Source organism: Periplaneta americana, chromosome 14 (assembly GCF_040183065.1).
Source record: "Periplaneta americana isolate PAMFEO1 chromosome 14, P.americana_PAMFEO1_priV1, whole genome shotgun sequence".
In the NCBI taxonomy this organism is placed as follows: Eukaryota; Metazoa; Arthropoda; class Insecta; order Blattodea; family Blattidae; genus Periplaneta; species Periplaneta americana.
Window position 1 is genome coordinate 160,292,251 of NC_091130.1, and position 18,164 is coordinate 160,310,414.

Sequence of the window (18,164 nt, forward strand, 5' to 3'; positions counted from 1 at the left end):
AATTGTGTATTAAGTATATGTATACTTTCTAGGATCGGAGTTTGAATACTATACTATACTAGTTAGTGATATTTCTATACTCCTTAGGATATTCAATCAATCGATCAATCTTCTTAATGTATCCAGCTGTTTGCTGACAACATAAAGTCCACTATAGTCCACTGTAGTCTATTCAGTTGTTGTTCTTCACGAGAAATGAGGGGTATTTTGATTGGTGTTCATTATAGATGCCTGTTGCTAGTAGCCAGAGTTGGGGTATAGTCAATATATACTGCATCAATCGATGACTAGTGTCATCAATGTGAGAATCCTAAGCTGTCTGTTCTGTTTTTTAGGCTGAACATTTACAAAGATTATGGATTGTTGTAAGTGATGGAATTTTTACACCCGAGAATCGTATTTCAAACCGCCCTCGTACTTGGCTGACAGACTAGGTTAACACATATGGATCATAAAGATATAGACGTTGTTCAGTTGAAAACATTTGATTAGCTATTATACAGTTTGCACTTATTCACAAGAAAACACCATATAATACACCGTAGTATGTTCCATGCCACTCACCAGTCATTTTGAGACTGATTCACTAACACTGACACGAACCAGGACAAAACGTGCATGCTTGCATAACCACTGTTCACCAAAGTGAATGCGTCAACAGCACACATCGCTCCTGCCCACACCTCATCTGATCGCTCCGTATATATGCATTTAATCCTTGATCACATATATAACAGATTGGCCACTCCCATGTTAACATATGGAAGAGAACAACTGCCAGGATTACCACCGTCGATTGACAACGACCGCTAGGTGGGAGTACAGTTGTTCAGGCAATTCAAACGTGACTTCTTATGCAGTAGCTAGATGGCAGCATAGTGAAATTGATAAAGTTTTTGCTGTCAAAGCCTATAAGGCTGAGCAATGTTATATATGTGATTAGGGCTGATATGTACATTTATTACCAGGCAGTACATCTCACTTGACGATATATGTCAGAGGAAGAACAACTGTTTGTATGCATCCGAAGTCTGACTAGTGTAATATGTTATTAGTGAACGATGTGTGCATTGGAGGGGGAAAGAAACTGGCCCTACCCTATCATCTCCTGGCTTAGTTGCCTCATGAGTGTCACTTGTGAGGTTCCAACCAGTCTTCAGACAGTTGACTAAACAACAATATATGTATTTAGATATATATAATTTTTTTATTTGTTATTCAAAATATAGACATGTACAGATACAAACAGTTACAAAAATAGCAATAGAGAACTTAGCAAATTATACTTCAGTTTTAGTTTTGTGGAGTAATTACTCGTATATCTGCTGTATGAACATCAAGTTACTTAAGTAGCTGAGCTTATTGCTGTTCAACCCCATGTCAGCTATAAATATATCACAAAATGTTAAAAATGTATGCGCCACACACACAAAATACATGCATCAATTAAGAATCTACTTCAAGTACATTGCAATCAATTTAAAAGAGAACTGGACACTGAAGAATGCATAACATAACTAAGTGTATATTTTGTTTGTAGTAGTAATATATATTCCTACGTCATAAACATTAATATCCAAGCAACAATCAGTTGTTGTGGAGAAATGCATTGAAATGGGAGGATATCCTTTCTAACATACTATATGCAGTAGCTGTCTATGGCGGGTTCTCTTTTAATTTGAATGCTCTGTATAATAACAATAAAAAAAAAGGTTCCAAATTCTTTACATTAAAAACCATTGCCATGTAAAATGCATGCTGTATGCAACATTCTGTAAAGTATACAAAAGTGAGATGTTTTACTTTTTCTACAAGTTCACATGCATCTGTGCATAAAATGCACATTTACAAATATTGTTCCAGTTCAAGACTCAAATTTACTATAAAAGCAAACAGTTTGTTTCACGGTAATGGCTACTGGAACAAAAAAGTGTAACAAGAATGCAATCCATTACATACCCAAACAACTGCAAAGCACTGGTTATTCAAAATTGTTATTTTTATAGTGACCAACAAAAAATATAACAGAAGTTTCAATATACGAATAAATAGAACTACACACTTCTTTTGTGTATATGAGCACAAAATTTCAGTATTTATGTATGTATCTAATACCTACCCACTTCACTTTAAGTGATTTGGGTTATTTCAGTATTTATTTCTGCATACATATCCAAGCTCTAGCTATGGTGTATTTAAAATATCAACACGTGATGTATATAAATCAAGTAATATGACTTCCAAGTGTTGCATTTTGTATTAGCGAATAACCTTAAAACACCTATAAGAAATATTATATATCCAGGCCGGTGTTCTCTGCCAATGCCAAAGTTACTTTGAAATGTCTTGTTGTTGCTTCGTGTCATGGTGAACGTATTTTATACTGACCTTTACCATAAGAATTTATAAAACACAGGGATGATAGCAATACCAGATACACTGATACGTCAATGCAAGGTAAGGCACAAATATGAACAACAAGGAACTTTTTATGCACAATAAAGTCATGGCAATAAGACAGTCAAGCTTTAAATGCTTTCTTCAACCCTACTAATCCATTTTATTTAAGAGTAACGAAGGCAGTGGTTCATCTCTCTTACACACACACACACACACATACACACACGCACGCGCGCACGTGCACAAATTCTGTGCAAATATGTTTCTTACTTTTAAAGGGAGGGGGGGGACTGTTATTCTGGCTAAATGGCGTTCTGCTTAATATATCCAAAGATTCTCTATTTCATCTCATACTGAAAACTATTATTTCTATTCCTTTCAAAAAATGATTCCAAAAACTGCAGGTAGTCAATACACACAATGCTGTACTCAGTGGAGTTATGGAAGTTTAATTCTCAAGTGTCCAAATAACTTTTTTAACACAAATTCCAAAGATCAGAAAGTGTTACCGGTAAACATTATATCACTCAAACTGTACAATATTCATACTGCTACTTTATCAGCACACTTTTCTGAACTATAAATATATAAATGGATGTATCATGTCCTCAAGATAATAAATTAATTTGGTATGTATATGAAAAGTAATTTTATATTTGAAACCAAAATTGTACAATTTATATTAATGTTGTACACAAATGCATAATTTTAAGCTTATGTACAAGCGCAGAACATACAACCCAACCACTCTTCCCATCCTGCCACAGTACATGGCAAGGAACTGCCTTGCAACATCTTTCCTTTTCCTGAGAGGTAACACGGCTTTTGTGGTGAAATAAACTTCATCTGTTCCAAGATCCAGACACAATGTTTGAAAGGCACTTAATAATGGCATTGAAAGGCACAAGTTGCAATTGACTTATTCACCGGATGAGATATTTAAGAAAGTATTCAAGAAAGACTGTGACTAATGAATATTAGCGACCATGTTTAAATACATTTGCACAAATAGATGCAAAACTATTTCATAATGATATCACATCTTTTTGGGCCAAACTCGCTGAACTTGTATATTTTGTACGTCATAGAGATGCTTTTATATCTATCATAGTCTTGTTGATGTCGAATTGTTACATTACCATCACTATCATAACTACTTTCCACCGAGATGATAATTCTGACATAAAAAACAGAAATTACTACAAGCTGGATCTTATGTATTCTATCAACAAATCTGTTCTTGAAAAGAGATGCAGCCTAACAAACAAGAAGGTAATATCTACGTAAAGATTATTAATTTTTTTTTTGTCCTACAGAATTATCTGTTATGGTTGTTATTGGTTAATAACGGAGAAAAATGGCTCCACCGCTGGGGATCGAACCCAGGACCCCCAGTTCCACGCATTGGCTGTTCTACGATTTCAAAGTATTTAATGAAATTGTTACTCAACCTTACCTGCAGTGAACTAACATATGAACAGTACAAGCATATTGTATATACATACACAATACACTATCTTATCTTTTTCAAAAGATCAAACAAAAACTGCAAAAGTCAACTAATTACAATATTAGTGCTGCAGTTCAGTATCATGAAAGAATGAAAATACAGAGGTAAAAGTGTCCACAAAATTCTCCAAAATTTACTGTTTCCTTTACTTCAAGACAGGTGACTGTAAATCAACAAATATGCGAACACTATATGCATCTTTCCATAATCTTGACATTTAGAGAAAGTGTTACACACTTTCATGCCTGTTAATGTCAAAGAGTGCATAGGATGACCTAACGTGTTATAAATTTATCTGTGTCTATCATGCTGTACTCAAGGTTCCAAAACTAATAAAGCTTGCTAAACTCTTATTTTTTATGTTGAGGAAATAGGCACAAAGAATCCCTTGAGCTTTAAGTGCTCAAGTCTAATCTAGATCGTTTTTAGCCATATTCAGTAAAACTACCTTTATCACTAGACACCGGATTTATAAGCAAATGCATATTTAGTTTGTTTTTACTTGTGATATGGAATTAACTTCTGCAATATGTTTCATGTCGGTAGAACTTTAAAAGTGAGTTTTACCCTTTCAATCAATCCCGTATTTGAAGTAAAGAGATACTTCAGCAACAATGGTTTCAGCATTGAGTCATCTGTGCTTAATAACACTTTAGTAACATATTGTGCTTATTGGTCCATGTATTGTGGGTCCCTATCATCAGGTTGCTGATAGAGGAGACGGCCTCCAGATATGGAGGATAGCTGCGAATATATTGAATAAGCACTTGTGGACAGCCGATAAGGGGTGGTTCTCCAGCTTGGGGGTTGGGCACCGTAAAACTTGTTACGAATCCATACAATAAGCCTCGGAATGGGACTGATTCTCTGCCACAACCACAGATTAGGAACGTTTTTGATGGGCAGGGCATATAGCACATATGGGCGAATCCAGAAATGCATGTAGAGTTAGTTGGGAGGCCGAGACGTAGATAGGAGGATAATACAGTATTAAAATGGATTTGAGGTGGTGTATGATAGAGATTGGATTAATCTTGCACAAAATAGGAACCGATGGCAGGCTTATGTGAGGGCTGCAATGAACCTGCGGGTTCCTTAAAAGCTATTTGTAAGTAAGTATTGTGCTTATTGGTCACGTCTTCTTGTAGCATGTAAGAAATTCATAGGTTTACTACATTATTTTCTGGGGAATGGTGCATCTTCGAAATTTTAGTTTAGACATCTGGACCTCATACACATTCTCGTGATGGTGGCAATGCTAAACCTTTCGCAGTATGTTTATCTTACTAGCAAATTCTCTTTCCCAACCCCACAACTGGAGCTATGGAAGTTTCTGCTTTGCATTATTTTACAACCTACATTTCTGAATGGTGGGAAAGACAACAAACATATTTGCGTAAAACACGGAAGTGAGGCAGACACGCCAAATTCTGACATAGTGGAGCTCTCATCCATTACTGAAACGAAAACAAATTTAACTTTTCTTTTTTGCTGATACCCCACTGTAACGTAAACATCTCAATTAAATCTTATGGCATAGGCTTTGACTAAAATCATAGAAATGCACCTCATATAATTAAACAAATACAAATTTCGGCAAGACCATAGTTCCACATTATAGACTGTATGGAATCCAACAACCTGAAACGAAAATCTTCATCAATAGAATGCTGAAAAAAATTAGGAATATGAGAACTTTAAAACTGCTAGAAGTACAAAATGAACTGAAAATGGGAGAAACACTGGACTACCGAGTTAATTTCTGATTACTCTAGATCAGCTGATGCAAAATTTGGATGTTTATAGAGAGTTTCCAAATAAATAACTTGCCACATGCCACAGCATTCTAGTGAAAGCTCTGTTTATAACAAGGTCAGGACCTATATACTTCGACATTTTTTTTAAAGGAAAGTTAACAATGTCTCACCCTTTCTTGAATACTTCACATATTTTACAATGTACAGATTAATGACAAGACTGGCTGTTAATACAATAATCATATAGAGAATCACAGTGATAATACTTATTTTTATCGACGACATAGTGATGTCATGTGGAGGAAAATAATCACTGGTAAATATTCTACATTCTTAGAGTCTAGCAGACTAATATCCTACCTATTGGCATGCACTATAGACTTTTCCGTTCATCTCCAATAAACCTTCTTCGAAAGGTTATAAATAATGACATTTAAGCCAGCACACATCTCACTGTTCCAAGTCCAACACAATATCTACACTAGACAGAATAAATTAAAAAGTATGTGCATGTCAATATAAAGTATCAAGTAATTAATATACAAGCTTAAAAAAGTGTTTACTAAGCATTCAGCTGCCCCCATGAAAGTGCGGATTGCACCTGTGATGAAAGTGTGCTGTTTGTAATCATTGTACTTTGTCGCATACCTATAACCTAACCTAACCTAACCATACTACATCCTTCCAAATGTGAAAACAGAACATTTTGTGTTCTGACTTTACTATAAATTAGATTTTAAGGTACAAGTGCATTAAATGAAAATAAATAGTGATAATAGAGGCCGTCCAAACACCATATAATAATAATAATTCTTGTCGTCATGCAAGTTACTATGTACATGCATACAGTTCTGTGTATTTACAAAAGAGTGTATCACACTAATCGAAGACAGCCAATGGAAGCAAATATTTGTGTTACAACAATAAAAATAACACTTCGAGTTTCAGCACTTGGGTAATTAAATTTGTTAATCTGTTACAAATTCTTTTCCCGAGGGTTAATCTATGAACTCTAAAACCTCGTCAGTGCTCTGTGCAGAAAAACCACTGCCTACCAACTGCTGCCACAGACCGAGCGGGGATACAGTCCTCTGGTATCCAAATAGCATGACGTGCGTTAAGCTTGGTAAACTCATTTTATGGCAAATAATCACAAATGTTTGCTTCCCAATAGTATCAACATCGAAGCAAAATCAATAAATAACATACAATTCATAAATACAAGCAAGCATGATCAACAACAAAAACAGCATATGCTTTATGTTGCTGACCTCACAGGACTTTGGTTTCTATGCAATCAGATCATGGAATGAAGTTAACACGGCTTTCAGAGCACAGCAAATTCTAGTGAACATACTACACATCAGATAACAAATTACACACAACATGTAACGTGTCAATAAGTCATATTAATAGATTTTGACTTCCGGAACTATAAACACGAATATTCTCCACTACCATCTTTATCTCATCACTACCACTGGCATCGTCATGCTTTGTGTGATAAATCCTCCATTCCGCAATAATAATTTTTTCTAACAGCAATCTAAGTAACAGGACCTCAGCATCAATAACACTATTTGTAACACATGTGCGCAATTTTCAAGTTATGAAAGTGATCTTACAGCTGATTTGACTGAACTTGTTACAGTATTACGATAATTGGATACACTAGAAATTCTTAACTTTTCAGGAAGACAAAATTATGAACAAAGCAAACAGGCGACACATAGTAAGATGCTAAGCCTGAGTAAGGAAAACTTTATATTGTTAGTGATTTCCATTATTATACGTGTGAGTTTAATATTAACATTAGGTTTGAGAAGATTTACAAGTTTTGATTTGATCTCTCTTGCTTCGTGCACCCTTCCACTCAAATACCGACATTTATATTATTATTATTTTATTGGTAGTAATCATTCGATCTATCAATAATTATAATTTAATAACATTGATAAATGTGTGCGGAAATCCCAATTATTAAACCTAATGTACTGGTTAAAAAAATGATCAATGACAATGTAGTGACACAAGTTTTCACTAAACAAAGAGCTGTCTCATCCAACAATCCGTGATCTGCGAAATTTATGCTAAAGTTACCTATATATTTATTATACAATAAATATGCAAGTTCGTTACATAAGAATGACATAATAAATTTTCTTCGTATGTAATTCGTTATCTGGCTAGACAAAGTTATATCACTACTGGAAATTAAGGGAGATGAAAAAAAAAAACCTCAAATCTGTTAAATGAAAATATTTGTAAACTAGCTACAAATAAACTATACAACTTCTAATAAAACTTAACAACTGAATGATGACACAGGCAAATGCTTAATCAATAATTTGTAGTTTATATGCACCCAATGCTACATAAAGACATTGGAAAAGTAATGCAATATCTTTGTTTGTAAGAACTCGAAGATTTCACAAGTACAAAATGTTTAATATTCTGTGCATTTTGTATTTCTGAAAGGACTTTTATTTCTATTGAATATTATCTTCTCGAGATAGCATCATTTTTCTTCAAATCTGTGTGACGAGCAGACAGTGTTACATAACAACATGTCGCAGCATTGCTGGTTCGGCAAGTACACTAAAGGATACATGCTTGCCGGCATCAGGGAACTGATATTGAGCTGCAATAATAATAACGACACAATGAGTTCAGGTTCCCACTATCACGTTCTGATTTGTTGTTCTTTTAATGACGCCACTCAAGATTTGTCTGTTCCATGGTGTCTCAAAATGACAAGGTTACCACAAACATGGGGCAATGGCATGTAGAAGAAATGAAGTTCCAACAGAAAAGACACGGATTATTTTTAACGTTTGTGGGGGGGGAGATGTCATTTGCGATCCTGCACAGAAGACTGTTTGCAGCTTGTCATATGAGGAATAGTTTTACCAACTTAAATGTAAACGAAATTTAATTAACAGTATAGGGGGAAAAAACTATAGGCTATATATTTAATAACTTCCACCTGCTGATAATTTATCCTTATCAAACTGGATAGACTTAACTAGTATCACATTCTTTATCTCTCACGGTATATTTATATTTATATGAAGGGGAGCATGGATTCGGAACACCTCAAAATCTGTGCTTCTGTGGCTGACCATGATAATATCTTTGAAAAATATTGGAGTGCAAGAGGGCAAATGACTTTGTTGCCAAAAGCCTGGCATTAGAAAACAACATATGAAGGGGAGCTGTTAAGTTGTGACATATTTATATAAATATATCTTGAGAAGTAAAGGGTTTCAAATATTTGTGCACTGCAACATTATTTAATTTATGACTGTAGACTCCATAATGAATTATAGTAACACTACAGAACAATGCATAATCTTTCAGCCAACTAAATGCACTTTCCTACTGTAATTTAGACATTAATGAATGCACATAAGAACATATGAAAAGACATTAGCAATAGAATTCCACGGATCTCAAATGTAACAATTTAGAATATTATATCAAAAATGGTAACCTCATCTATTACAACAACACTTTGACAGTACCATATTCTAAATGCACAAGTACTTAATCTTAGTGCTTATCAGTAATGAAGTTTCTTAAAATAAACATTTGCCTGAGCATCAAAATAATAACAGGTAAGCATGAGAACTATCATAAGAAAAGAACAGGCTACAAAACTTTAATAACATAATATTAAAGACTGGGTACTAGGATCACGTCATAACAATAACAGAATTTGTTCAGCTATCTTAGCAGCTCATTTTCAAGTGACAATAGTGTAAAGTTTCCATTAGAGCAGTTTTACTCAAAACGTAAATGCAGATGACTGTTCATTAGCCCAGTAAAATGCAATAGAAAATATTTATAACCCTGTTTGCAATATATCAAAATCGTAAAAATGACTGCTTAGAACTACACATTGCATATGCAAGTATTTAACAATACGTAGAACAATGAGAAATGTAAAGAAATAAATTATAGGAAGCAAAAGCTCAGCTATGGAACAGAAAATATTAAGAAAATTGTGTTAAATAAGTCAATACCATGATTTGCTAGGGTGTGGACATCGGTGAAAATCCATCTGGATATGTTTCCAAGTTCTGGCACTCATTATTTCCATTCTAACACATGAAACAGCCAGAATTTCACACAATACTTGAAATCGTGCATATGTATTTAGTGAATGGATATATACACTCTTCAAATGGACAATGCTATCTTATATTTTTCTGTGTATAATGTAAATAAACATATGTTATAACGAAGTCAGATCAATTATTTAATCTCAGAACTTTAAATTGCATATTTAGAGATTCAAAATTAAATTAGTGCATTTCAACAACACACAGTTCTATACAGCATATTCCATATTCTTTATAATAGTTCAATTTGACCTACATAAATGTTATTCAGGTAGTGGGTAACAACACAAAAGTGCTCTAAAAATCTGCATGCAGTTGACATTGTTCACGTAACTTCTGGAGAAGACATTATCACTCACGTAATTTTACCCTGGATTGTCGTGTACAATTTTCTATGTAAGAAAAACGGGAACATGACGTTATGTTAATCGTAATTATAGCAGATACTGTTAATAATAATAATAATACAGATTAATTAAATGTATTATAAATTCAACACCTTTTCTAAACAAATTTGCAAGTATTACATACTTTGTCAGTTGTACAAGTTCTGAAAATTAACTTTAAACTTTTATGCCAAATCCAAATCCAAGCTCATAAAATATTGAATAATTTAAGGAAATCTTTGTCCCAACTGTTTAGTATTTGTACAGTCAATATATATTAACAGACCTGGAATAACTGCTTCCACCAAACTAGTAGTAAATAGTTTTAATACGTATTTCTCTTCATTAAAATATTTTAATGAAATATATATTGCAAACAGTCAAGATGCTGTTCACTTCTTGAGTGTACTAATTTCCTGAGACTCGTGACTCCGAAAAAAAAAAATACAAAACGTCAATATTAAACCAAGTCTGTAAAAAAATATTTTAATATTACACTAGTATAACAATGTACATAATCGGGAAAATACAATATTGGAGATAAAATGACAAAGACAACAGATCTAAAAATAACTGTATTTACACACATAATTTCTCACTACTTTCATAATTAAAATTTAGTTATTTTCGTTCTAGTTCTGGTACAAATTAATGTCTTGAGTCAGCTTCATTACAAGTCATAAAGCCACATTTCATCCCAAACAGAGTTCTTTCATTTTCTTGGGTACCTTAATAAAAATGTTAGGAAAGTTGCTGCATGAGTAGGCTACATGTACGGGAAAACAGTGACCAATATAAATGCAATTTCTAGCCAACACCCTTTGCATACTTCAACACTGTGGCAGCTCTCAAACCAAGTGTCTACAGAGCCAACATGACTAGTAGCTGAATGAAGCAGTGCCATTATGAGAGCAAGAGGATGATCGGCTTCATTTTCAATTATCTGACAACAATCCTCAAAATCTGTATATGGTTGTCATTCAGGTCGTAAGCATTTTATGTCACTACACTTGCCAAAAAATAAAAAAATCACTCACTAAGATATCAGTAACCCTTCATGAGAAAATTATCTTCTGGGGAGGGGGGGGGGGAAGAAGTGACAAAATTACCATTATAAAATACTGCTCCATAAAACTGGTTTCTTATAGTACGTTGCAAGTAACAGTTGAAAATGTTACCATCTCGCTTATCAAAATTATATAAAACTGAAGAAATCACATTCCTTACTTTTAAAATCTTTCTTTAATACTACTGTGGTGCATGTCTGCATAAAACATTTAATCATCATCCTATTGTTAACAGTTCCAAATTTCTTGACACAAAACTGCTCATAGCCCAACCGCTGTTGTTTAAGATACAATATGGCCTTATTTATTCTCATAAAGAGGCATGACAGACACAACGTGTACAGAACCAATGAATAAGCATACACAGGGTAGGCCTGTCTTGTTAGTTCAACACGAGGCAGCTTGTTTAGCTCACTTTGCAGTTTCTTTCAATCTTGTAAGCAATTTTAAACGCAGTTCTATTATTATTTTCATAATGTTCTCAAACCTTGTTTCCTTTGTGTACTGCAATGCTTAAAAGTGATGTATTATTACCATTCATGCTGTATACTACACATGCGTTTAAGTCCCTCCCTCCATCTCAATAGAATGGATAAACAATACTTTCTATTTTAACATATATAATAAAACCTCTCCTTCATAGACATGAAAATTATGCAAATAAATACAGTATATATGTTGAGATTTCAGTTCCAGGTACTTCAAGGTCGATGATCGAAGTCCTTGCTGCCTGGCTAGGTCCACTTGCTTCTTGGAACAGCCTGCAGTTCACATGATAAGTCAGGTAAGAATAAGCAAATACTACTACTGCATGCTGGATTGCTACGTGAAGAGCCCATCCCAAGGTGCAGTCCCCTAGAGGTTGAATGAGCGAGGTTTCAGAGTTGAGGTCATGCTGAGGAGTTTGTGTGCTTGTTCTGTAAGGTCCAACTGATCCTGCGTCTTCCCACAAGCTACCATCTCCCATCTCACGTCCAGCTGAAAGAAAACACTACTCGTCAAGAGAAGGCCAGAAGACTTAACAGGGAAGTTTCAAATGTTCAGATACTATATCAATGTAGATTTAACTCTAATTTTTGGAGTTTATGAAGATGACTTCTAGGTGATAGATTGGAAATCTATTAAGGAGAATATATTCTCTTCTACTAAGCTTTGTATTCCTATCATATAATAGAATTCAATAAACTACCGTACAAAATGTGTTTGTTACTATGACAATGTTAAAATCGGAATTGATGTACACAGTTCGTTAGGAAGTTGTATCTATTCCACTCATATAATCCATGCTAGCCTTTTCAATACTCCTTCAACTATGCTTTTTTATTTATCAGATTGAATTTATATATATTTTTTTTCTATGTCAATTATCCCAAACTGTATTATTTACTGTCACAGATGGGCAGAAAGATGAATGGATGGAAGGCAGACAGATATATGGTATGATGGAAAGATCTTTATTGCATTAAGATTATGTATTTGACATAATTTATATAAACTTTATTTAATATAAAAGTAAAAAATACGATTTTTGTTCATTTGAAAATGGCAGACATAAAATTTGAGGGGGTTCCACCAATGATTTTCCTGCAAACATGAGACGCACATGGACTGAGACAAGATATTTTCGAACTGAGAGTGACTTTGAAAAATGATTTGTACACGGTAAATTATTTTAAAACATATCTAATAGACTTTCAAAACACTTAAACTGAGGTTATGGTGGCACAATGAAATAAAATAATCCTAAAACTTGCATTGTGGCAATACAAGGCGCAGTTTTAATTAAATTTCCTTTTATGCCAGCTGAATATAAAATTTAGGGTTATGCTGTACTAACACTACATCTAAATTACGTTTTAATTTATTTTCAAGTAGTTATATCATATCACACACATGCATTTTATTCATCAATAATGCATAGGTATACACAAACCATCAATCCTAGTGTTCATGTTAATTAAATTAAATTCTTGTATGTTCGTAATTCTGAATGGCCACCTGATCTGTCAGGCAGATGCCCCCTTTCTTCGTGAGAAATTATTATTATTATTATTTACAACCTTACTAAATATTATTTAATAAAATTTACTTGTATGAAAATGAAAGCGATATAATCCAAACAATTAATGACGTTTCATATTTCTTTCAGAAAAGTTTCAAGATTAGTAAAAATGTTTAATGCATTTATTAAATAAGTATCAAGAGTGAATTTTAATAACAGAATTTAATAGAAAGAACTTATTTTTCAATGGGCGGGAAAGAAATCTACATGTTGCAATTTAAAATTCAACCAAACAGGAAACTACACTATGATCTAGTATACACTCAAATTGTGTCATACAGATGTATTTGTCCTATATGCATAATGTGCAATAAGTGCATGCAATGTTTGATGGGAAACGTCTGTACAAGGAAAGAAATATTGTAACGCTTTAACGTCACTCCTGGTACCATGGAAACCTGGTACATCTCTATTTAATGTGCGACATGGCTTGTCTTGCATCATTATGGAATTATTTGATAGGCTGTACTCATCCTGCCTGTGGTAGCATTTTTAAGTTTAATCCTAAAAGCTACATGCCAAGAATAAAGACGTTTCACCAAATGTGAGGGATTTCACAAATCCCTGTCAAATGGAGCAGTCCTGGAAACTAAACACGATGTGTCACGTGTAATCTGGGATAAAATCGTTTCACGCCCAATGATCTCCAGAGTGTAATTGTTACGTACATAAATTAACTTTTGGGTTCATATTCTCGGTACTGAAAAATGATCAGCTGGAAATAAATGGTGGAGAGAAGAAAATATGCAGTGTAAGTTTGTAATCTAGGTGCATACAGAGAGAGGTTTACAATTTAACCTTATTACATGCATGCAAAATTAATGTACTTTACACAATATAAACATGTCAAGTGTCTACCACTGCTCCAAGCATAAGCAATCACACAATACAAAACAGACAAGGAATGGTACAATGCAGATCATGTTGCAACTGGCAACTCAATTAACAACACGGAACTAATGTTTTTAATAACTCAGATTTGATTAATGCCTCAACTAACACTTCACTAAACTCTGCTAGTCTAACAGTAGGACACCTATTCTGTATTAATTATTCCTACTAGCAAGAATGATAGCCAAGTACTGGAGTAGTTTATATCGAATATTGTACAATCTTCCTTCCTAAACTCATAATCCCGAGGACCAGAGTTCAATCCCCAGTGTACCCCTGATTTAGGACTTGTGTTGGGGATGCCCACGGTCCAGGTAACACAGAGGTTTCTTCAGGGAGCTCCGGCATCCTAACAAAGCTGCATCATCATCTCATTGTGGGGGTAGCCTCCTGCGACACAACTGGCTTCACACAGGTGGATGACGAAGTCAAGTACTCACCTTGCATGGAGAAGCCAGCAATGGTCTTATTCTGCCTTACTTGACATCATAAGGGCGAGGATTTTGACCTAAGAATCCCTAAAAATGATCTAGAAAATCCTAAAAAAAAACTTGAGAAAATGACTTAAAATTGTCGAAAAAAAAATACCTGAAACAATGTTTATTTACTTAATACTCAGACACTTAGAACAAATTGCTTGCCAATGGAGTTGAGAGCACTGCACTTGGTCATGACTGAGTCTGCTTCTCCACACAAGCTTGTGGAGACGAGCAGCTGGGCAATTTATTACTGTGAGACATACTGGCTTCAGTGACAAGTATAAATACTGCTGGGCTGAAAAATCTGCTTACCTTGTATGTTTTTATACAGCAGGTGCTTATCGGCTTTTCTAAGAATTTTTTTTAACATCATATCAGCAAACCAGCGACATAATCAGAAAAATGAAAACATGAAGCTCTCTCTTTGCACGAGAAATGAAATATCATTGAAAATCTGTTGCCAGTGTATGTGCGGAATTTGGAATAGCTAAACAAATAGTGATCTGTCGAACTGGAGAGCAAAGAAATTGAAATAAAAGACTACAATGAAGCATTGAATAGGGTGGGGAGGGATGCCACATGTGAAGAGGTTGAGGACTGGTTTGACAAAGATGAAGGCGATCTTGTCTGAAGTCAGATTACAGAACACTTGAATGTTTCAACAAAGATTACTGCCACAAGAGGCATCTCCGTGAACATTTAGTGGAAGAAGAAAAAAAAAAAAAAAAAACTGACAGTTTTCTTAAATCAAAGGAAGGAAATTATGCACACAACTTGTGACATCAACACAGATACTGTACTTTATTATGTTATACTAAAATAAATTGTTCTTATTCACAAATTATCTTTCATATCTATTAATCGGGACTTTTGCTAATACAGACAACTCTCAGCCCAATTTGTCCAGATTAATGAGTTTCATTGTAATAGTAAAAAGTGATGCATCTTTCTGGGAAGATAAATCTGCCATCTAGTAACATTATTCCTAACTCAAGTGTCGTCTAGTGAAGTGTATACATTTAGTGTCATGTTGTGGCAATCTGCATAGTATTGTGGAACCACAGAACAATGCACTCTAACAACAGTAAAGAACAGAAATTGCCTATGTTAGAGAATACAAGGATTCATACCAACAGCTGGAGGGGGACTCACCTTCGGGAATTTCCGCTCATATGTTACATCTCCAAAGTGGATCCGCTTGACAGCAGAATGTCTCAGTTGAGTACCAGGATTCTGAACAGGGACAATACCAAAACTACATACAACCACCAACATTGAACATGTTAAACCATACCACCAAATGAACAACTACCATATCAGACATGTCAGATTGTGAACTATCCAATAATAATTTAAAACACATATTTATTTACTTAATGTATTATTAAATCATTCTTGATAAAATAACTAGTTTAAAGTTATTATAAACAATTTCTACTTGAACTAAAATGGTCTATTAGAAATGCCTTTTTCCAGTTTAAAACGTCAATTTGTTTACTATATGGTGTGTTAAAGTTTTGTGTCTACATTGATGATGATGATGATGATGATGATGATGATGATGATGATGGTGATGGTGATGATATGAGATCTAAATGATTGTTTGGAAGTTGCATCATAAACCGTACATTGAAAATCACGACTAAATTAAAATGAACTTTGGTTTTTTAGACTGGATTAAACTGATGTTTGTTGCCTGTCTCTTCACGAAATATTAAGCTGTATGTTTTTAATGAATTAATAAACGAGTTTCAGATGAAGCATACACTATTTTAGAAGGGAGTTTAATACACAAAGGAATAAAAATTTAGTTACATCCATGCATGAGATTTAACAATTTTAAAGCAACACTTTCTATAAAAAAATTCATATAAAGAAAGAAATGCGATATTTTGCACAACCTAATTTATTTTGAACTTAGGGACTGAAGTCAGAAATTTGACTATTAAGTAAGTGCAAAAGGAAATAAATTATACAAAAATATTATTTAAGTATCTAACATGTCTGATCTACAAATGGTTTCGAAAAATATACTAGAAAACAGACATACAAAGTAGGCCTATAATATTTTGAAGCTAAATTACATTTAGAATAATACAATGTCTTCAGAACAGATTGCAGTCAAAACAATCTCCTGCTATTTGTGTCTAGATAGAAAAACACAATGCAGTGAAGATTTGTAAACACATTCATTCAAAGTTTGCTGTGAAGATAAGACAGGAAAGTTTAAAACTTCTTACAATTTCTGCTTTAACAGTTATGAAAAATCAATCAAGGAAGGAAGATTCCTTGCAAAGCTGGATCGTGACAATTTTAAGATGAGAACAGAGCAGAGGTGACTGGCTAGTTACGACAGTATTATCAACGTTTCCACCATTGGAAGACTGTTCAGCAGGGCTGCAAGAAATTAAACTATAAACGTATTATAATGGTATGCATATGAAAAGAAGGGAGACTACATTTTACGATAATAAACTATGATTCAACACTATTTTATTGCAAAGGAGGAAACTATTTATGGAAATTCTTAAAAATTACTTCAATAACATTGTGTAGCAATATTCCATGCACGTCCATTATAAATCATCATGCTCGACTACTTTCTGAAGAAACATACTGATTTCATATTAACATATACTTACCGGATTACAGTAGTAGATGATCACACATAAACATGATACACATATTGGGAGGATGAAATTAAAATATGCAGAAAAACATACTAGCACAGATAAATTTAATTTGATCAAATATGGTCGAAAACAGAACGAAGTGACAGGAGAGAGCTTTTGTGCGTGCGTGCGTGCATGCGTTGGGAGTAAAGTTCGAATTATTTATGCAATCCTAGGTTTGGACGTTTCATAACTACTAAAGCCCAAATTACTTTTTTTCTCCTGACTTTGGCTGTCTTGAAACGACCAAACCTAGAAATGTCAAGCGTTAGAATTTACATTCAGAGTTTCGAACATTATTCTAATGATGAACTATATAATTCACAAAGCACACCTAGACACTGGTACAAACATACAACATATACAGACAAAGAACTAGAAACAAAATATTGTAACATGACAAGAGAAGTGAGGTTTGATATTAAGCAATGCAGATAGAACATGATAGAGATTACAAATTTATATTGAACTACCAAAGTGTCTATTGTCAAACCCTTGAAGATTAAGAGAACAGAGGAAGGGGCATACTATAATCTAATAGGCACCTTGCCACTCACAAAGTCAAGAGAGTGTGTCATTAGGATGTAAGGTACATGCTTATTTACACAGATCAATACAACACCATATGAAGCTGTGTTTGCTATTGCATCGCTGCAGTAAAATCCTAATGAGGAAGAGGAATTAAAGATTCCACCTGTAAACAGCATTATGGACTATCAACACAGAAAGGAAGATGGGGAGAGTAAGACCTAAACATCTCCATAATAGTCTGGGCTGGGCATATTCATTTCAATTGGAGCATGACCAAGGAACAGA

The 18,164-nt window shown here is 34.1% G+C and overlaps 1 protein-coding gene across 4 annotated transcripts in view; it reads right to left on the reverse strand.

Annotated features, from left to right (window-relative positions):
* Nucleotides 1-1,185: 1,185 nt before the first annotated feature.
* The window catches only part of Myb (proto-oncogene like protein Myb), a 101,133-nt gene continuing 84,154 nt past the window's right edge, over nucleotides 1,186-18,164 (reverse strand). For 3 of the 4 annotated variants that reach the window (XM_069846534.1, XM_069846533.1, XM_069846532.1), the window contains exons 14-15: nucleotides 15,829-15,909; nucleotides 1,186-12,222 (exon numbers count right to left, since the gene is read on the reverse strand). In XM_069846534.1, coding sequence (XP_069702635.1) covers nucleotides 12,100-12,222; nucleotides 15,829-15,909 — 204 coding nt within the window. In that variant the 3' untranslated portion in view covers nucleotides 1,186-12,099. The remainder of the gene's footprint in view (nucleotides 12,223-15,828; nucleotides 15,910-18,164) is intronic. The other variant, XM_069846535.1, reaches the window with a different exon arrangement.